This window comes from Myotis myotis, unplaced genomic scaffold, assembly GCF_014108235.1.
Source record: "Myotis myotis isolate mMyoMyo1 unplaced genomic scaffold, mMyoMyo1.p scaffold_m19_p_4, whole genome shotgun sequence".
In the NCBI taxonomy this organism is placed as follows: Eukaryota; Metazoa; Chordata; class Mammalia; order Chiroptera; family Vespertilionidae; genus Myotis; species Myotis myotis.
The window spans coordinates 116,979,900-117,001,585 of NW_023416346.1; the positions used below are offsets into that span (position 1 = coordinate 116,979,900).

Here is a 21,686-nt window from a genome sequence, read left to right on the forward strand (position 1 = left end):
TTCCCAGGGCAAATGTGAGGCTGCGACCGCGCAGCCTGGCTTGGCGTGAACATTCCTCGGTTGGCCTCCAGGACGGTTGGGGTGGTCTGTTTTCTCTTTAGTTCTCGCTCCCCCACCCCCTTTCCTGGTCGCTGAAGGGGAACCGAAAGCGGCGAAGTTTGCAGATCAGGGGAGCTGTCCTAACACCATAATCACACGCACACGTCCATACCTTGACCTCTCCCAGCCGAGCCCTGATGGTGGAACCCCCGGCTCAGCGATCGACACGGCGAAGAGGGAAGGATTAGCATCGCCAAGGAGTCTTCCCTGGAAATCCAAGTGATCACTCCCCTCGGACCTTCCTTTCCACCGGCTGCTCCTTTGAAAACACATCAACAAACAAACACGGTCCACAGGGAGATCCCGGCAGCAGCCGCGGGAAGAACCCCGGCACGGGGAAGGGGTGGAGGGCAAGCAGGGGCAGATAAGGCGAGGGGCAAGTGCCAGGCAAGCGGATTATGTTACATTTCCTCCCATCACCAGACTTCCAGGAAGGCGAACCTGGATGTGTGCATAAAATGCACACCCTGGAGCGGCTAAGACTTTGAAAGCAGCTTTAGAGGAGGTTAACCTTGACTGGTTGGAGCTAAGGGGGTGGGGGAGAGGCAAATATTTCTGCTTGTGCCCTCCGGTTCTTCCCAGCGCCGGCTGTCAATCCCCTCGCTAGTTATCCTCACAAGGCTTCAGTTTGTTTGCCTGATCTCAGCAAGGTTTTCTCCCACAAGTAGAACTATAATTGCTATAATTCTACTGTATCATTTGGATCATTGCAGTATTGTTGTTTTCTCTCCCTCTTTCTCTCCTCCTAACACTGCAGTAACACGCTCCAGTGTTAAATTAGCAGGTTGCGGAAGACCATAAATGAAAGTTTGTTTCTTAAAAAAAAGAGAGAGAAAGAAAGAAATTAAATAAATAAAACAGCCAAATGACTTGGCAAAGGGGATAGCACATCACAGAGAATCCTTGCGTGTAATCAGGACTTATTGTCTTGCCTTCCAATGGCTTCCAAATTGGTCACCAGACTCCAATGAAGTTTATTTCTATTGTTTAAATATATGTTTTGAAGAGGTTGAGCATAATTTAAGGGGACCTGAGCCTTCCGGTGTGGCTGGAAGCCCGTTACAGCTTTATTTATCTATGTGTATATTGCACAATAAATTAAGGCATCTCAAATGAGAAGTGTGCAAGGTTAACTCCTCCAAACAATTTTTCCTGTATAATGCCATCTAACTGCTACCCCCCGTATCCAGTATTTCTTGCAAATACAATTTTGAAACTACCATGTAGAATTAGCTCTCACCACAGAAAAGAAGGGGGTATCTTCCATTCGCCTCTTCCAGGTAATTACTACTTCCAGTCCTGGGGACCAGCCTCATGTTTCCCATAAGCAACAGTTTTAAACACTTCTGACCCTCGCGTCTGGCCACGATCGTCCTTTTTATTTTAGTGGCTGATTTTTAAAGCAGACGAACTGCCAACCATTGTTTTCCAGGCAGCCCAGGAGAAGAAATCCAACAATTACAAACCCCGAAGACAAGAGGAGCCAAGAGTTGTGAATAACCAAGTACAAACGTGAAGAAAAGCACCGCTGATATGAAATGACTTTTGATTAGTGGGTAAAAGAAAGGCAACAAAGTGAGGTGAAAAGAAATTGAAGTGTCATTTTGCTTTGAGGGTACATATGAAATTGACATTTCATACATAATCTTATATAGCCCAATTCTTAAAAGTCTACCTAACTCAACCAATGAATTCAATTCTTCCCAAATATTAGAGGCAACAATGTTTGTTTTCTAAAATAACATATAGGATAACACACATCTTAATCCCGTATTCTGATTAGGCACTATGGAAACGCCAACATCTGTGTCTCCCTGTGGGTATGTTAGTTAGTAAACTTTTCTGAGATTTAAGAAAAATTAATCTTGAGGGAATGGCCAGCATGGATTGTAGATTTTGAAGTTGAGTATTGTGATAAAGATCATTTTGGCGCTGCTGGGTGTAAAGTTAGCTGGGTCAGGCCCCTCTCCCAGAAGTCACTTGAAAGATTGATTAGAAAGTACCCAAAATAAACAAAATAAAATCACAAAGCTAGTGTTTTCACACAAGTTTCCCAAAGAAACACATTCTATTCCATTAATAGAATTAGATTTAATTCCAGGGGACATTAAGTCAGAACCAGAAATTCTATGTTAACCTCCCCTTTTACAATGGGTGATTAAAATTAGAATACACCCCAGCAGAAAGTCCAACTTCTTTTTTTTTTTTTTTTAAAGGAGAACAGCTGCAAAAGGGGGAGGAGGGGGATGGAGAGTTGAAACCCCCGTTGAGTTCTCAGAAATGATTTGTGCATTTTGTGTATCCTTTTATTTTATAGACTCTTTTTTGGACTTATTTCCAGCCCACTCTTTGCGTGTGCGGAGCCGACTCTGAAGTCACGCAGCCACCCCGCAGCCGGGTCTTGTGGATTTCCGACGCGGGGCCGGCCGGGGAGGGAAAAGTGTCGGCGTCTTGCTCCCGGCAACTAGCGCAGGGACTCCCGCGAGGGTCCGCGGCAGGAGGCTGCGGGAACACCGAGGTGTCTTTCCGCCTCTCCGCTGTGCTGAGACCCGCGCGGCGGGCGGGAGTGGGCTCTCCGGGGCCGGGAGGGAAGGAGGAGGGAATCAGCGCGCAGAAGGTTAGTTTAAAGCTGAACGGGACGATACAAAAACACCAAACTATCGGTGAGGATGGAAAAGGAAGAATGCGGGAATGGCAGAAGATTCTAGGTGCCTTGGAACAGCAGAGCGGCTGAAGAGAAAAGCAAATGTCCGTGGGCGCGGTAGAGGGGGTCAGTGGGAGTGTGTGGAGGGGACATCTGCAATACTTCCAACAATAAAGATAAATTTTGAAAAAAAAGAAAAATGTCGAAGATAGTTGAGGTTCTCCTCTGTCCCCCATCGCCATCATCCAAGTATGGGGGAAAAAAAAAACAAACTGGTGAGAATCAAACTAAAAGCCAGAGGGAGACAGAGACGAAAAGGGACAGAGAGAGGCATCCTTTTCCGCTTGCCTTTAACAGCAGGAGTAAGATCAGCATTAGAATTTACACTGTCAATGCGCCTGTTTCCAACGCTTCATCACCCTCAAGTAGTGGCTTGAATGCTCCTGCCAAGCCAGTCCGCACTGTCTGCCATCCACCCACCAGCATCCAAGAGTTATGCAGATGTTTATGGCTGAAAAAAAATCCCAGTTATGCATCCTTGTATTTTAAAATACCGTCTGAAAGTGATTCAAGTATAATCCTTTGTAAAACGCTTTTCTCTTTGACACATTGGAGGGGTTGAGAGAGGAAAACCCGGCATGGATTCCGCCTCCCCGGCCCCTCTCCCAACCAAAATCCTTGGCCCCCTGGCCCCCTGCCAGCATCGGGGTCCCTGGCTGCCCCCTGGGTCCTGCACCCAGGCCAGGAGAATGTCCGTGCCAGCCCCTCGCCCGGGCTCGGCCCAACTTCAATCCGAGTTGGATCTTAGTTCTCAGCGCTGGACGCGCAGGAAGCTGCTTGGGGAAGAAACACACTCTCCCCCAAGCTAACTCTCTCACCTTTGCCTCTGGGAGCCAGGCCAAGGGAAGTCAGGAATATTAGGCGCTTAGATTTGGTTGAAGCGAGCCCGGGTCCCTCCCGTGCCGGAGGCTCGGTCCCCTGCAGGCTCTGCTCTGCGCGGTGTGAGAGCGTTCAGCCTCAAGACATCCGCCTAACTAACAAGGCGAACTTGTGGGGGGTGGGGGAGGGAGAAGGGAAACGAGTCCGAGGAGAGGAGGGGGACTCCCAAACCTGTCCCCAGCCGCCCCTCCTCGCAGCTGACACTCTCCCGTCCCTTTCCGTCCTGTAGGTAAGGCCTCGCGCCTTTGGCAGAGCTTTGTCTTCAAGGGGACTTTTTTCAGAGTTAAAGATGGAGATGAGAGAGGTTCGAGGATGCTACCGAGAAGAGAGCAACTGCCGGCTTCTGGGTGAAGACACAAGAGAAAACCGAACGCCCCAACCGCAGATGTTTGCTTGCGGCCGTCACCCGGGCACCTCGGAGGCCCGTCCGACCTAAAGAGGATGGCGACTGAGCGCCACTGAGGTCAAGGCACTGTCCTGGCAGCGCAGTATGGCTTTGAAAAGTGCCAAGTCGGTCTGAACGTGAGCCTCAAGGGCTCGCTTCCAGGGAGCGAGGGCCTCTGGTGGGTGGAAGGGGCGCACGTCGCCTAAGTAGCACCCACAGGTAGAGCTTCGGGCCAGCCCTAAAGGGTTAAAGGAGAAGCTGCAAGAAGAGGATGGAGAACTAAGAAAGTTGTTCTTTAAAAACAAAAACAAAAAAAGATAAAGAAAATTGACTAGGGTAGTGCCCACTGCTCCTCCCCCCCACGCCCCCACCCCCGCCGGCCTTTCCGTAATCCAGTCCGGACTTTGCGCTCAGCCCACAGACGGGCCGCAGCCAGGCCTCTGGCGAGAGCCAATCAGAGGGCGCCTCTGAGCACGTGGAGGAGAGAGACTCCAGAGCTCCGCTCCCCGGGCTCACTACACTTGTTACTGCTTGTCCTGAGCAAGGAGAGGGCGAGCTCTGGCCACCGGCAGGGCAGGAGCCGGCAGCCAACAACTAAGGGAGGCAAATAGACACAGAGATCGCAATAATATCCATTATAACCCCCATCTACCCCTAGCCCCCAACACACACCCATCCATCCCACCCGCCTGGAGAGGCAGAGAGCGGCCCGCTTTCTGCGCCCAAGGAAAAAGCCCCAGCCATGAGCAATCAGTACCAGGAGGAGGGCTGCTCTGAGAGGCCCGAGTGCAAAAGTAAATCTCCAACTTTGCTCTCCTCCTACTGCATCGAAAGCATCCTGGGCCGGAGGAGCCCGTGCAAAATGCGGCTGCTGGGAGCAGCGCAGAGCTTGCCCGCCCCGCTGGCTAGCCGCGCCGACCAGGAAAAGGCCTTGCAAGGTAAGGCTGCGCCCGCCAGGCACCTGCAAAGGGCTGTGGGCACTGGTTTGGATGTTCGATGATCGATGATCGGGGTCAGGGCCCTGGGGTGGTCAAGATGGAGACGGAGGAAAGAGAGGGAACAACTTTGAGGCCTGGTGTCTCAAAGCTCCACCAGGGGCTGTCTCTCCTTCCCTCTCTGCTTCCAGAAAAAGCAGAGGCCAAGCTTCTCTTTGGGGGCCCTTAGGTTCTTGGTGTTGGTTCTTAGGTCGTTTAATTGCCCCCTTTGGTGGCCTTGGGGGTGCTCTGAAGAGGCGCACAGGTCAGAAACCGCAGGTGCTGGGTGGACCCTTGTAACAACTTGATGAAGAACCCCAAGATCTGAGAGTGGGGGGTGTCCAGGCAGAGTGAGCCTTGGCCTTTCCTCTTTGGGAGAGTTCTTTAAAGGTGGTACTTGGCTTTTATTTTTTTTAAGCATTGTATGTTACTTGTCTCTTTAAACCCAATCTTTGCAAAAACATCTCCCAGGGATTCCCCAAATGCTACTTACTGTTTTTGAAATGTATGAAATGTGCAGCTTCTGGATGCTATTTTCTCTCTGCTATGTTATTTTTAAAAATAGAGTTGAGATGTTTAAAAGGTTTTGTTTTTTTCTAAATTTAAAAATTCCGTAACAACTGTTTTGCTCCGACTCTGTTACACTCAAGTTTCGCCTTGAGCTGGCTGCAGAGGTGTCGCAGAGAAAGCATTGTTGATTTCTCTTAAAGCCCGAAAACCAGCCGTCCAGCCACATGGAAGACTGGAGCCGATGGTGGGGCGGAGAAGGGGCCATTTAAAATAAGACTGACTTTTTCCTTTTCTTTTTTTAGCCTGCTGTGGCACCTGTGCCAGGCACTTCCTCGAAGGGAAGGGGCAGCCTTGCCTGTTGCACCCCCCCTCCACCCCCACTGGAGCCCTTCTGAGCCTATTTTCACCAGGACAATTTTTCTTGGCCTTTCTGGGCAAGGAGCTCCCGCCCTACTCGGGCTGCTGGCTGCTGACTGCTGGGGTGTGCCCGCTTCCCCCAGGGGTCCCCCTCCGGCCAGCGCCCCTCTGGCCATCCAAGGCCCCCAGGGCAGAGCAGCAGACATTTGTCCTGCGCCAAGTTTTCAGGGAGACAATCATTTTTTTTAAGTTGTTGAATGTTTTCAGAGTCTCCCTGCCCTGAAATGGGAAAAGTGAGAAAGAGGACAAGGGAAAGAAAAAGAAATGAAGAAGGAGAGAGCTAGGTGTGTGTGGGGAGGGGGCGGGGGGACGCACAAAAAGAGAAAGGAAGGATGGGGAGAAGATTAAGATAAGGAAAGAAAGAGAGCAACTGTGAGAGAAAGAGGAGAGAGAAATGGAAGGAAGGAAATAAAAGGAAGAGCAGGAGAAGGGAAGGAAAGAAGGGAAGGATGGAGGAGAGAGAAGGGAAAAAGAGAAAGATGTAAAGAAAAAGGAAAAGCGAGAAAAGTCGGGAGGGAGGAGCAGGGGTAGAAGTCTGGTGACACGAGGGGGCAGGCAGAGGTGGAGTACGCCTGGGCCCAGGGAGCAGGGGCGGGCCGGCCCCGGCAGCGGCTCTGTCCCAGACGCCGGCCCGGCCGCCGGTTGACCGCTTTCCCTTGCCCGCAGGCTCCCCCAAGGGCAGCAGCGCTCCGTTCGAGGCTGAGCTGCACCTGCCGCCCAAGCTGCGGCGCCTGTATGGCCCGGGCGGGGGCCGCCTCCTCCAGGGCGCCGCGGCGGCGGCAGCGGCGGCCACCGGGGGTCCGCGGGGGGAGGCCCCGCCGCCACCGCCACCAACCGCGCGTCCGGACGGCGCGGGGGCCGCCGTGGCCGCCGCCGCTGTCGCCGCCGCGGCCTGGGACACGCTCAAGATCAGCCAGGCGCCGCAGGTGAGCATCAGCCGCAGCAAGTCGTATCGTGAGAACGGGGCGCCCTTCGTGCCGCCACCGCCCGCGCTGGACGAGCTGGGCGGCCCGGGGGGCCCCGCGCACCCGGACGAGCGCCTCGGCGCAGCCGGCGGCCCCTGCGGTAACCCGGCGGCGGGCGGTGGCGCGGGCGCCGAGGAGGACGAGGAGGAGCTGCTGGAGGACGAAGAGGACGAGGACGAGGAAGAGGAGCTGCTGGAGGACGACGAGGAGGAGCTGCTGGAGGACGATGCCCGCGCGCTGCTCAAGGAGCCCCGACGCTGCGCCGTGGCCGCCACCGGCGCGGTGGCCGCCGCCGCTGCCGCCACTGTGGCCGCCGAGGGCGGGGAGCTGTCACCCAAGGAGGAGCTGCTGCTGCACCCAGAGGACGCCGAGGGCAAGGACGGCGAGGACAGCGTGTGCCTGTCTGCGGGCAGCGACTCCGAGGAGGGGCTGCTGAAGCGCAAGCAGCGGCGCTACCGCACCACGTTCACCAGCTACCAGCTGGAGGAGCTGGAGCGGGCCTTTCAGAAGACGCACTACCCGGACGTCTTCACCAGGTACGCGCGCGGGGAGGGCCGGCGGCGGGCTCCGGAGAAGAGAGGCGGGCGGGCAGCTCCCCCCCCCCCCAGTCCCCCGCCCGGAGCTCGGGGCAAGGACTTCGCTCCTGGACTTGACCCAGGCGCCATCCCAACGCACCCACCCCTGCTCACCGGGAACTCCCCAACTCCTCTCCCCACGCCCTACTCCGGACTTTTAAGTTCAGACTGGGACGATTTCTTTCCTTCCCAAGGAGGCTCTATCCAGTTTAATTTTTTTCCCCCCAAGTCCAAGTTTTAGAGAGAAAGAAAGGCCCTCTCCAAAGGGCGCCGGAACCTGCCACCTTGGAGAGGAGAGTTCCCTGCGCGCAGAAGGCGGAGGCCTGGGGCGCAGCGGCCCGGCCGGGTTGCAGGCGAGGCGCAGGAAGCTCGGCCGCTGCCGGTCCCGAGGCAAAGCAGGGGCTATTTTTGGTAGCTGTGTGGGCGCTAGCTACCCCCCAGCCTGACGCCCCAGGAGCCGGGTGGGTATCAGTTACGCTGTTCGCAGTGAAGCTGGAGCCCGCGCCTGTGGAGGCCTTTAAAAAAACACCCAAGTTGTGTGGTGTGAGGACTCCTGACATAACCGAAGGAAGTCAGAACGGAGCACTGTTTGCTCTGTGCGCACGGGGGTGCCTGTAGAACGCTCTCCTCTCTACCCCATCACATTAAGCCGGCGTGCGTTTAATGTACACGGGTTTACCGGGTGGGCAATACTTGCTGGAGGCCTGGCCAGCCTTAGATGGAACAGCTGGGGGGATTTTTCTGTTTGATGGGTGGCCAACCGAACCCGGGTGTTGCGCATGGTTCCGCACCCCTCCTAGCCCACCCGAGTGTGCGTGTGCCTGTGTGTGTGTGTGCGCGCGCGCGTGTGTGTGTGTGTGTGTGTGTGTGTATGTATTGGAAAAAAGCCTGTGAGATTACTTGGGCTCCTGGCCCCCATTTTTTCATCTGACCTGGGGTGCAAGCCCAGCTGGGGACCTTCCTCTCCCCCCTACGGCCAAGGTCTCCGGCTCGGGCCGAGGAGCGAGGAGCCAGGGCGAGGGCAAACTTCTCCAGCGGGGAGGGAGGAAAAGAGGTGCCTGCCTGCCGCAGGGCTCCTTAAGCTCGGGCAGCTCTTTCGCAGGAGACGTGTGCGGCTTTTCAATGTGCATTTTGGAAGCGGAAAGCTGCCCACCCCTTTGAAGTGAGGGAGAAATTGCTGCTTAGGCCAACTCTGAAGTGCAGTTGCTCTGGCAATTAATTGCCAAACGCTCTCCTAACCCGAAACGGGGGGGGGGGGGGGGGGGGGATGGATTGGATGCTGGGCAAAGGTATGAGATTTGGTCATCTCTTGAGCTAAACTTGGTCCTGCCCTATGTCATCCAGGCCTTCACTGTCATTAAATATATATACCATTGTGTGCTGCCAAATAGCTAAGGAGCGGACGGCTTTTTGCATTTATCACACGTGGATTTCACAAGAAGAAAATGATGTGGTGTCAGTTGGCATCCGGGTCTGCCCTCCTTTAGCTTCTCCAAGGGGAACCAGAGCCGGAGATGGGGGGCAGCTCCTCACCACCACCCCACTTCTACCTCTTTTGGATCCGGCGGTTAGAGCTTTTGGGTTCCTGCTGGGCACCAGCCAGGAGTGTGATTTGAATTTGCTGGTGCTCCCCGAAGCAGGGGGCGGCCAGAAGCGCTCAGGGAACCGGCTTTCTCCGGGTCCTGAAGTTTCGGGTGTGGACTGGGGGCCTGCCAGTGCAACCCGGGTCTCTGCTGGGACAGCCCCCGCTCTTTCGTTAGCTATCGGGGAGCCAATTATTCTGGGCGCGCTCATATTTTCGGTAAACAGGTCTTAAGCCTTTTTACAGCATCTTAATGGTTTCCTATTTGCCTTAATTGTCGCAGTAATAACTGCAATGACGGGGTAGGGTTTCAGTTAAATTGACTTCCCCTGAGATGGGCAGGGTTTGTAGTGGGCAGTGGAGTCAGGAGGTGCGCAGAATTTTGTTTAATCGAAAAATTATCCCACTGAACTCTTAATAAGCTTAACATATCTCCAGAGGGTAATGGGGAAGTATGACCTATGGGGGGGGGGAGGAAGGGAGGGAGGAAGGGGGGGAAAGATGGAGGGAAAGGCATAGAGGTGGAGAAAGAGAGAGAGAGAGGCCAAAAAATTTTTTTTAAGAGGGCATAAACATTTTTAAAAATTGAGTGCCAAGTTCAACCATTTGGTATTAGGACAAAACAGGATATAAGCACCGAGTGTGTGTGTGTGTGTGTTGTCTAACTCTGTCTTAAGAGACAGTGAGAGAGAATCTGAGTGCCCAGTTCTCTAGACTTACAGACTCAGGAAGCCACCCTTGTCACTCTTGAATGTAATATGATATAATATATGATATAATATATAATATGCTACGTCTGGCAATGCTGTTGCATTTTTAATGTTTTCAATCAAACAGTAGGCACTCCGGTGCTGAGGGGATGGTGATACCCATGTGTTTGGGGGTGAGGGCAAGCAGCCAGGGGAGGCCTGCCAGCGGGGGAAGGAGACTGAGAGCCGTGCTGGAGTTTGCAGTGACCTCCTGTCTGTGTTGCTTTCTTACAGGGAGGAACTGGCCATGAGGCTGGACTTGACTGAGGCCCGAGTCCAGGTGAGCTGCTCCCAAGACAGGGAGGAAGTGGGAGGGGATGGGAAGGAGACAGATGGAAGGAATTAGGGGGAGTGGAGACCCCCTTTATTAAAGGAAGAGAAGCGGAATCCGAAAAAGAGACCTAAACATTCATTCTCGCACCAAAAGATATTAGAATATGAAGGCCTGGGAGGGTGGAGGGGAAGGTTTCTGGGTTTGGGAGCCTTGAAGAGGAAAAGGGGTTTCAGGGTCACTGAGACTGAAGTTCAGGAGCCCCTGCAGGAACCAATCCTTGGACTGCCTTCTCCTGATTGAAATAATGGGATGGAGCATGGATTTGGTTGTTAGACAAATCCGCTCAGCTCCAAGCAGGTATTTGGCTGCGATTAAGTCTCCGGATTGGGCTTCATAAAAGCCCACTTAGTGCTAGAACAAACAGGGCCATTTGACGGCAAAATGCTGTTTGATTTCCCCTCTGCCCACACAAGGAGCTGGCTAATGCTATTTGATTTCCCATTTTTTATAGCAATGAGCCCACATTGATCTAATAGGGAGTGAGTGCAATGCTATTAAAGGTGTTTGCAGCCCCATACCAGAGTGCATTTCCGAACCCAGGCCTCATAACCAAAGAGACGATCAACACTGCGCAGCCCGGTGGCCAACAGAAAACAGATGTCCCTGAGCTCGGAGCTGAGTGAATCACTTTACAGTCAAAATCGAGCGCTGATAAAGCACAATAAATTCCATATGGCTCATTTAATACACAACAGCTTCTTGCATTAGAGGGCTAATGATGAGGCCTGCCCCCCTCCTTTCTGTTGACACATTTCTCCATTGTCAAACAGAGATGTGACAGCAACTCCGCATTTTCAGCTCAGGGGAACGAGTCGTGGGAAAGTTAAATAACTTTTAAAAAGAAAGAGACTGCCCCCCTCCCCTTCTCCTCTGTCCCTATTCACTGGAGAAGATGTAATTAAGTGAATATGAATTATTAGAGTCCTTTCGTTTACCTTTGGGGGGCCTCAGAGGTATTAATTCAATAATGAGGAATTGCAGGGGGACATCTTGATAATTGCAGCTGAGCCGGGAGAGACGATCCGATCCGTCTGTAAAAGGTTTCCACGTCCTTTGAGGGCATTCTATCCCGCTGCCCCCCTCCCTGACTCCTTTCACTGCCCTGGGGAGTGGCGGATATTCTCGTCTAGACAGATTTGGATACACAAAAGCTGCCCACCCAGCTTGGTCCCATCTAGTCTTACCTTTTCAAGCCTCTGAATTTCCCCAGTAGTCTGTTTCTGCAATTCACAAATAGGTTATGTGAAGGCGGTGGAATGTTATGGATGGGTCCCTTTTCAGCAGAATTTTTAAGTAATCAACTGATTTGGATTCGGGATGTTTCTTGCCCCGGGTGGCTGGCTGTCTAGAAGCCAAGCCAAGCTTAGATACTCGTGCTAGTAACCACAGCCCCCAGTGTGTATCTGTGAAAGACAAGGATGTCTTTGAAACATTTGTACAACGTATCCCTCTGGGATCATTTACATTATATTTTAATATAACTCTGTATAGCCTGGGGCTCATTCTTAATCTTTAGACTTGTGTGCAGGCATCAACCCAGCCCTAAAAATATGAATGCCTTCGGGGGAGAAGGCACATATCTCAGCTGTGGGTGTGATGAGCAGGTCACATAAAAATAATTTCAGGCTCCGGCAGTTATTTTTAGACTGTGGTAGCTGCCACACTTCAGGTAACGGTCTCTACTAACACTGCTTTCTATTAACAATTAGGAACACACCTTGTGCTGCAAACCTCCCCCAAGCCTAGAACTAACTTATTTAAATAAACTATTTAAACCACATCCCCCCTCCCCCCAGAAATAAAGGACCCGTTCACTCCAAAGATGTGGAAAAAAAGTAGAAAGTCGACAGGTACCCTGCACTCTGATTTCTGGGTGACCAGGTACTGCTGCGTCCCTGGCCTAACCAGTCAGTGTCTGCCTGGGCAGAACCAGGCCCTGGCACAGCCCCTGCAGGTGGCAGACTGTGTGCCCCGTGTTCCATTTCATGGGAAACAGACCCCAAAATGTATGCTTGTTCCGGAATTACTGTGGGCATTTCTTCCCTTCCAGCCCTTTCCAAACCCCAGAGCCCAACCTAATACTCTAGGTCAGCGGTTCTCAACCTGTGGGTCGCGACCCCTTTGGTAGTGGAATGACCCTTTCACAGGGGTCGCCTAAGACCATCCTGCATATCAACTATTTACATTACGATTACGATTCATAACAGTAGCAACATTACAGTTATGAAGTAGCAACGAAAATAATTTTATGGTTGGGTCACAGCAAGAGGAACGGTATTTAAAGGGCCAGAAGGTTGAGAACCACTGCTCTAGGTGTTCAATGGACATGTTTGGATAGAATAAATGAACCACCTCCCCATTCCCTTTTCAATAGAGAGCGGGGATTTTGCCAGCTGCTGGGTAAGCCTAAAGTAGGTGAAAATAGCTGATGTGCAGCAAAAAAAAGGTGATATGCCTTCGCCACTCTGGATGTGAGCTTTCACCTGTCTCCTTCCACCCCTTCCTCCTGGACTTTCACCCCAGCCTTATGAGTAGTTTTATGACCCCATTTTACAGATTAGAAAACTGAGGTTAAGAGAGGTTGACGTGACCTGTCTAAAGATGCACAGCAAGCAACTGCGCAGACTTTTAAACCTTGCTTTCCTCACCTCTAAACACACCCAACAACTTTCCTTAAACGTGGAAAGAACTAGGTTCGTTGACATACCCATTGGAAAGGGTTTGCTTGGCCCAGGTTTCCTGCTGGTTTTAAGTTTGGGCTTCTTTTCACCTCCCCGTTGGGCCCCAGAAGTGTCCTTGATCAACCTGAGGCTGGAGAGGGGCGAGGCGGGCTGCGGTGGAAAGGAGGGAGGGGAGCCGCACTGAACCGGGCTCCCTGCGCTTGCAGGTCTGGTTCCAGAACCGTCGGGCGAAGTGGCGCAAGCGGGAGAAGGCGGGCGCGCAGACCCATCCTCCGGGGCTGCCCTTCCCCGGGCCGCTGTCGGCCACCCACCCGCTCAGCCCCTACCTAGACGCCAGCCCCTTCCCTCCGCACCACCCCGCGCTCGACTCGGCCTGGACCGCCGCCGCCGCCGCTGCCGCCGCCGCCTTCCCGAGCCTCCCTCCGCCTCCGGGATCGGCCAGCCTGCCGCCCAGCGGGGCGCCGCTGGGCCTGAGCACTTTCCTCGGAGCCGCCGTGTTCCGGCACCCAGCCTTCATCAGTCCTGCGTTTGGCAGGTAATACGCCGCCTCGGGGGTGTCTGTCTGTCTGTCTGTCTCCCCCCCCCCACACACACACACATACAAACACACACGACCTGGGATCAGGGAGGAGACCCGGAACAAGCAGAGACACTTCTCTCTCTAGCCTAACCGAGAAGATTTAGCCAAAGAAAAGCATCTCTAATTTTGCCTCAAACAGTGTGGATCTGGAAGGGAATGACTTTTGAGACTGAGCAGTAAAGAGGACGGTGGCAGTAACAACAACCAGGACCATGTTGAGTGTTCAGTGAAAGCTGTAAAAATACCCTTTCAAGGTGGCAACAGCCCAGGCCATGGTGTGTGTGTGTGTGTGTGTGTGTGAAAGTGTACAGGTGTAGAATGCTGGGCCCGGATGGCTGCAAGTTTTGCAAAAATCTTTCCTCATGCCCTGAAGCCTGGCAGTCAGAGGAACACAGCCCTGGGCTCCACAGGAGACCTGGGGCCACGGGCCCTCTGGGTGCAAAGGATTCTTCCCTCTTCCCCAGACTCTATTCTCCGAGTCACTCAAGTGACCCGCTGTATGTGCAATCCCCAACCCCACGGGGCACAAGACAACGAAATAAAAGAAACAGTTCATCATATGTTGTAACTCCCTCTTTAAATGAACATCACATGATGGAATAAAAAGTCTGTATAATCGCACAGACAAAGAAACAATGGAGGGATGTATTAAGTTGGAAAGTGCAGTGAAAATAAAACTGATGCAGCTTCAACGATCTGTCTTTGGGAGAACAAAGAAATAATAGATTTAGCCAACTGTGCAGCCACATAACAAAAATCATCTTAGAGAAATTTTCAAAAACCAATGAAATAAATAGCGAGTGAATTGCAGTGTAGTTAGTGACTCAGTTTACCTAGTGGAACCAGGGCACGTTGCGCCCCCTTCAGGCCACACTTGATTTCTTTATGGGAAAAGATTTAAGCCCTGTGTTCATCGCCCCGCTCCCCACCCTTTTTCTTTCTGACAACAAGCGACTTGTTAAAGCTGGGTACCGGGCTGCGAGGTTCTGAGAGCTAGAAAAGGGGTGCACTGGGCCGGGTATGAGGGGTTGAGAAGCAGGAGGCTCTCCTCCAGCCCTAGTGGGCTCGCATCTAATCCTGGAAATCCCTAGTTGGGCCTACAGGGGCCGGGAGCCAGAGCCCTGGAGAGAAGCAGGGGGCGGGGTGGGTAGGGGTGGCGGTGTCTCCTGGCCAGGGGGCTGGCTGTTCATGACCTCGCTGAGTTGCTGTGCAAAGCGGGTGGCGGCAGCGCACAGAGCAATCCTGGTGCTGCCTGGAGGTGGTGGCACAGAGTGGGGTTCCAGGCTAGGATGCCTCCTGGCACCGCGTGCGTGGCGGTGGCGGGTCCAGAGGCTCTCTGGGGCAAGGGAAGGCGGCGGGGAAAGGGTGTCGCTGTGCCAGGACGCAGGGCCTCTGGAGGGTCATAGCCTTCTGTCCATGGGCAATCAACAGGCGGGCGCCTCTACGCGGACCTCGCGATCATTGGCCCGGCACTGGCAGCTCAGCCGGGCACGGGAGGGCTGCCCTGTTGGCGGGAAGGTCGGCAAACGGGGCTGGATTTTCCAGGGCCAAAGAAGTCCGGGCAGATAAGGCTCCCTAGACTCTGGGCCCAGAGAGAGTACCAATGCCTGTAGAACAGGTCTTGAGCAGTTTTGATCCCCCCACCCCCCACCGGGCTTCCTTTTTCTCTTTGTCTCTCCTGGCAAATAGTATTGCAGGCAATTGGAGCTGCGGGTCTGGGAATACAACCCCCTTCTTAAGCGAAAGCACAGAATCCGGGTTTTGGGCCGCGGGACCTCTCTCCGATCCCGCCTCGGTCTCTCCAGGAATATCTGGCCCTTTGATCTTTCTTTCCTCCGTCTGCTCCCGGCCCCAGTAAAGCCCTCTCGCGGCGCCCAGCTTCCCGCCCGCGCCCTCACCGACTCCCCAGCCCGCGCGGCCCATCCCGGGCCTGCGCCTCCGCGCCCCTGCGGCGGCGCCCCTCTGCTCCCCTGATCGGAGGCGCCGCCCTGGGTTCCCGAGGCGAGGCCGTGACCGCGCTGTTTGCTCTCCCCGCAGGCTCTTTTCCACCATGGCCCCCCTGACCAGCGCGTCGACCGCAGCCGCGCTCCTGAGACAGCCCGCTCCGGCCGTGGAGGGCGCGGTGGCGTCGGGCGCGCTGGCCGACCCGGCCACGGCGGCCGCAGACAGACGCGCCTCTAGCATAGCCGCGCTCAGGCTCAAGGCCAAGGAGCACGCGGCGCAGCTCACGCAGCTCAACATCCTGCCGGGCACCAGCACGGGCAAGGAGGTGTGCTAAAGGCCGCCGCGCCCCCGCGAGCCCAGGGCGCGCCCCCGAAGGTCACCTCACTCAGCACCACTCAAGACCAAATGGAAACAGAGGACCAGCACACTCCCGAGAGGCCACTGAGAGAGCGCAGCCGCTTTCGCAGCCGCCTGGACGCGGGCGAGGCGGCCCTCGGCGCTACCGGACGTGGCACCTCCTGGGCTGGCTGTCCACTCCTCCCCTGTCTCTGCCGCCACTCGCCCCCCCTCCCCCCAGCGCCCCGTCCCTACTCCTGCCAACCTTGCTCCAACTCGGACGTCCACACTCTCCCATTCTTACTTTACTGAAAAGATGGGGAGGTTTGCTCCCCAAGACGCCTGGTATCGAAGTGAAAATTTTAAAAAGCCCAACCTCTCTTCCTCCCGACATCCCACTTAGCTTTTTTTTTTCTTTTTTGAATAGCATTTTGGCGCTCTACGTTGATCTCCCCAGCGTGGGCCCCCGGCATGAAGCCAGGGCCTGGGAAGCGAATGCGAATCTGTAAGATAGCTAACAGTGCACTTAATGGAAAGGGGCGTCTTGTTCTTGTTCTCTTCTTTATCATACACCAACCAAGGTTTTTCTATCAAACCAAAGGGAAATACTCTGCTAGAATATGGACTGTTGAAGTCACCAACTGTGATTATTGATTCTGTACATACCATTGTTATTAAAAAAAAGAACAGAGCTTTGTATATTTGAAATGTTATAACGCAATTGCACTCAGCGTGGTATGGTAAAAGTTTGTCCTCCTGTAGATTCTTACTGTGTTGTAGATACGGTAGGGTTCCTAGACAAATATTTATGTACTCAATCAAGCCCTTTATTTAACTTATTAACGGTAGAGGCTTCCGAAACCTTCAAGATAAAGGCAATGGTACAGTACTTTTGTGTAATGTGTAATTGTTATCACTTTTCCTTGCTATCTAGTGGAGAAGTGTCACGCTCAAAATAAAAAAAAAAATTATATGTTTAACAAAAGGAAGTGTGAATGCTCTGTGCAGGCACTGAGGGGACAGGAGAAGGGGGACCCCCGGAGGCCAGGGCTGGGCACCCAGCATCCCCGGGATTTATCTGCACTCCCGTTTTCCTGGCACAGATCCCTGGTTTGAATCTGATCCTCACAGGCACCCGGGCTTCCTGCAGAGGCTGGAGGCGCCGCAGTAGCGCTTTCCAGGGGCTTCTCTGCTTCCTCGGGTCATGGGCCACGGAGGTGGGGTAGGCTCCAGGGTGGTTGGGTGCAAGGTAGGCGTCGCTGGTGGTGGAGACAAATTGGAAGTGAGCGGGAGCCTTGGCTCGCAAGTCGAAGGGAGCTCTTCGTGGAAAGTGCCACGCAGCGAGGAGGTGCTCAGTCCCAGATGACAGGTAATGGCTAGAAACCGAGGCGCTGGCTTCCAAGGGGGCGGGCTCCCAGGTACACAGTACAGGCTCAGTGAGAAGGGATGGAGAGGGGGAAGGAAGGGGAGAGAGAAAGAGAGAGAGAGAAACCCCAAGAGCCCTAGACCGCGGGGATGGTGACGGGAAAGGCAGCGAGAGGTATCCAAGTGACAAATCTTAACTCGACAAATGTCATCACTTATCCAGGCACTGAAAAATGTATACATTTAAAAAAATCTAAACAACTCAAGTTTCAAGAGGAGACCCCCAAACGATTTTCGGTCTGTGGCCCCCTCGGCGCATCCCTCCCCTGAGCCCGAACGGAAGCCTCCCCCTCCCCGCCCCCCGCCCCAGGCCCTACCTGCGCTCTCAGGGTGACCGCTGGGCCTTAGACCGCCCGCAGGGGCCGGGTCTCACCAACGCTCCCAGGGTGATGGGAAAGGGAAGAGAAGCCTAATTAGTTTCAATTTGCAGTAATTAGCGCGCCAGACCTTTGGGGAGAGGGGCAGGCGGGGGGGGGGGGGGGGGGCAGGCAGCGGGTGTGTGACTACCGCGCCTCGCGGAGCCGGAACCTGCTGGCCCCGCCAGGCCCCGGGCCCTCGGTCGCCGTGGGGGGCGCGGGCGCGCCTCCAGCCCTAGTGATCGGGCTCTGCGTGCGCTCCCAGGCGGCGATCCGGAGGAGGGGGGCGGGTCCCCTCGGCCTGGGGCGCCAGTGTGCAAGGCCTAGGGGCAGGTGCGGGGTCGGGCCGAGGTCAGCGGCGGCTCCCCGAGGGCCGCCCGCTAGGCAGCTGCCAGGCTCAGGCCCGGGAGTCCTCATCTGCCCCCCCCACCCCCGCCCCCGATGTCCGGAGCCCCCGCCCGCTGGAAACCGTGGGGAGCGCGCCCTCGAGGCTCCCGGGCCTTGGGGCGGGTCATCGCCACCCTGTCCCGGCCTTAGACTCGCTCACAAGCTGGGGCCTGGTCTGAGGCTTGGGGCGCACGCGGCCAACTACCTTCTCTCGGCAGTTCCTGCCACACACTTCTCTCTGGGGTGTAGCAGGCCCGGCGGGAACTTTGAAGGAGGACCCCTGGTATCCGAGTGTGTCAAAGCTCCAGACTCCGCAGGGGCTCCTGGGGTGAAGGCCGCTTTCCTGGGGTGGGCAGAGTTGCTCAGGAGTTTGGAGTGGAGAGGGGGAGTGCAGGAGGAACGTGAGGGAAAGGACTCTCTCTCTCTTTTTTTGTGGTCACTATCAATTTTCCGACGATTTTGGCTTTTTGTTTAGGTAGGGCTTTTCCCCTCTCCAGGCTGCCAGTTGGATGGTGTACGAGAAACAGTACCATTCTTCCTGTTAATGAACTCTTTTTTAAGTCATTTTTTCTCATTTGACCCTTCCATGGAGCAGAAGCAAATTGCGTGAAATTACCTCCAAGGATTACGTTTATTACTGGCCAATGAGAACCCCTCGCCTTGTTTTACAAACTCTTAATCCTATGCCATTCTGATGCCGCAAACAAGCCCAGTTCTAGGCCTCCTATTCTTTCAACTTTCCCCAGCTGGAGGGACCTCATTCTGCACTTAATATTCCCCATAAATATCACACGCTAAAGACCCCCTGACTTCCAGCAAGTCCACATTAAACATGTGACATGTCACGCATGACAAACTCTGAGTATCTTTTCAAAGCAGCATTAAAAGCAAAGAAACCAATTTTCTTCTCTTTCCAAACCTCCCCAAGTGCTGAATGATGGGGATTGGAAAGAGCCACTGGAGCGTACTTAGGGGGATTTTATGAGATTTTCCAGAATGATTTAATCTTATTGTGAGCATTATTAATGAATGGCAACCCAATTTGGCCCCAATATCTGGGAACGCAGTCACAATGCTGGGAGCGGCTGACGGGCCCCCCCCCCCCCCCTTCCACCATGGAGGAGGGGTGCAGAGCCGGAGCCCAGGCAAATTGGGGAGAGCCCCATGACAGGGGCATGGCTGTCCCCTGTCACACCCAGGGCAGAATGCCCCACCACCAGCTTTCCCAGGGCCACCTCCACAGCATCTTGGGGTGAGGGGTGATTGGGAGCCTGGTCTGGGCCTCTGTGGGAATGAGGGGAAGGGGTGAGTTCATTTGCTACATTTTCAGACCAGATCTGGATGAGGACCCACAGGAAAAGGAGAGGAGGCAGTTGGCCTAACATTGTCAGAAGGTGCCCCTAAGTGTTCTTCCGTCACCAACTACCCATGGCCTGAACTGTGGACAGTAGTTGGGGTAAACAGCTTAGGCTTATAGTGAGGAAGATGGAAGGCAGATGAATTAGGGGAGAGTGACTATTGAAGAGAAGGTCTGTGATGGCTGGGGGACTTAAGCTAAAAGTCACCAGTATTGGCCCGGGCCAATTTCCCTTTTCTCCCCTTAAGCCCCCCCCCCCTCCCCAAGTGGGGCAAGCATTTATTATTGTGTTTTCTTTATAATACCAAGAGACAAGGCATCTGGAGCTCTCTTTTTTGTATCATCTTGAGTGTGATCTTACCAGAATGGAAAAGGGGGCTGATGTTAGAGAAAAGAAAATGATACATGGGTTCGTTCAACTTGCATTTAGAGGAAAAAACTGTGTATGAACATGTGTGTATGTGTATACACACAAGTGAGTGTCTGAATGAAGGGGGTCTTAAATGGGGGCTAAAATTGTATTTTGGAACACCGAGTTCGCCGGAGCAACTGCACATTTAACTTAAGGCGGCAGCCTGCCTGGGGGGCGGGGGCAAGAAAACCTACTACCTGATGGGAAAAAGCGTTTTTCAAAGGAAAAAGTCGTGTTGTCCCTGGACTTTATTAACGGTCCAGTTTGAAGTATACATTTTTTTCCTTTAAAGAAAAGGGAGCGAGTGCCAGTTATACATTAAGAAATGTCATTCAGTCATTTTTATTCATTCTCCGGAAATCTTCGGGAAAGCCTGAATCATACTTCTAACAAGCAGCAATTTTGTTAATCCAGGGGGTTATTACTCTGGGCCCTTATTAGGTTCTACACCACTGCCAAGCAATCCTATAACCCTCTCAAAAGAAGTTTACCTCCCTGTTATAAAACCAGTAGTGGTATTTATACTGTGCAATAATTAGTGTATTACTTGAATCCACTAACACGTTCATTTTATCTCTGCACAAAACCTCTAGTCTGCTTATAGAAAGCTTGTGCCTCCTTTGGAGCTGGTAAAGTGGTGAAAGAGTGAATTGAAGGCTGGTTGCACTTTCTCCTTTTGCCTCGCCTTAATTCCCATCTCTTTTTGCTCTCATCCAATTAGCACCGTGTATTAAGCGGTTTATCATCTCATAGTCAGCTATTGAGAGAAACAAGGCGAGCACTTTGCAATAGAACCTGCGCTCCTTTGACACCCTCAGGTACTTACATATTCCACTGTGCTATGAATAATAGAGGAAGAATGGAGAGCTAATTCCCTCATCAAAGAATGCCTTGTCTGCTGCTTTGCTCAACAACACCATTCTGATCAAAAGAAAAGCAATAAAGCTTAGCATAACAAAACGAAACCTACTTATTAGCTTAGTGGTTAAATTAATGCAGAGCCGCTGCTATTCAAAACCAAGGTTTGAAAACAGCCTCCAACAACCTGATAATGCTGCCTTCGGGATGAAGGAATTTTAATCTGAAATTTGAGGCTGGCTCAGATGAGTTAATCTATTAAACTGCTATAAGGAAGCTCCACAGCAAACCGTTCAATTAAGAAATATTTAGGTGAGGAGAGAAAGAGGGGAAGGCAAGGCTGCTTGAAGTTGAGGATAAGAGCATTGAATTGAGGGGTCGGGGATTCCGACAAGAGGGTTTGGGCTTAGTGTGTTTTTTGTCAAACCCTGACAGAAGACGGAAATCTGGTTTGGGAGTTCCCTTGTATTGGCATCTCCTGCCAAAGCTGCACGAGATGATGTTTGAGAAGTCCTGGGGTGTGGAGGTAAGAAGTGGGGCTGGACAACGGGGTGGTGGTGAAGGGCAGGGACTTCATCCCCTTTGAACATTCTCTCCCCAACTGCACTCTGGACTTTAGTTTCCTTGACAAATTAAACTCTTACAGAGCTTGCCCTTCGTAAGATGTTCAACATCTGCCCTCCCGTCTCCCTTTATATGAAGGAGAGTTGAGGGTGAGCCCTCTTGCAGGCAGACCCTGCTTCCTAAATTCAATGGGGAAGGTGCCCTTTTCAGATGCGTGGGGCTCCGAGAAGAGCGGGGTTCTTTCAGAGTATGTTTCCCAAGGGGCCAGGATAAAATTTAGCCCAGAGGTTTAGTCTGGCCCACAGCATTTTTTATTTTATTTAAAAAAACCAATTCCACCCGTGTAGTTCAGTGATTGAGCACTGACCCAGGAACCAAGAGATTGAGGTTTGATTCCTGGTCAGGGCACACACCCGGGTTGCAGGCTCCATCCCCAGTAGGGGGTGTGCAGGAGGCAGCTGATCAATGATGCTTCTCTCTCATCAATGTTTCTCTCTCTCTCCCCCCCTTCCTCTCTGAAATCAATAAAAAAATATTTTTAAAAGTCAGTTGCCAAGGTTTAGAAATCGAGAGACTTTATGGAATATCAGGATTCTTAGCTTCTCTTGAAAAC

General features: G+C 53.1%; 1 protein-coding gene across 1 annotated transcript; it reads left to right on the forward strand.

Annotated features, from left to right (window-relative positions):
• Window positions 1–4,608: 4,608 nt before the first annotated feature.
• Window positions 4,609–16,658, forward strand: ARX (aristaless related homeobox). Its single transcript, XM_036305272.1, has 5 exons — window positions 4,609–5,005; window positions 6,635–7,469; window positions 10,074–10,119; window positions 13,061–13,389; window positions 15,472–16,658. Exons 1-5 carry the CDS (start codon window positions 4,810–4,812, stop codon window positions 15,710–15,712), a joined length of 1,647 nt encoding a protein of 548 aa, XP_036161165.1. The 5' UTR covers window positions 4,609–4,809; the 3' UTR covers window positions 15,713–16,658.
• Window positions 16,659–21,686: the final 5,028 nt, after the last annotated feature.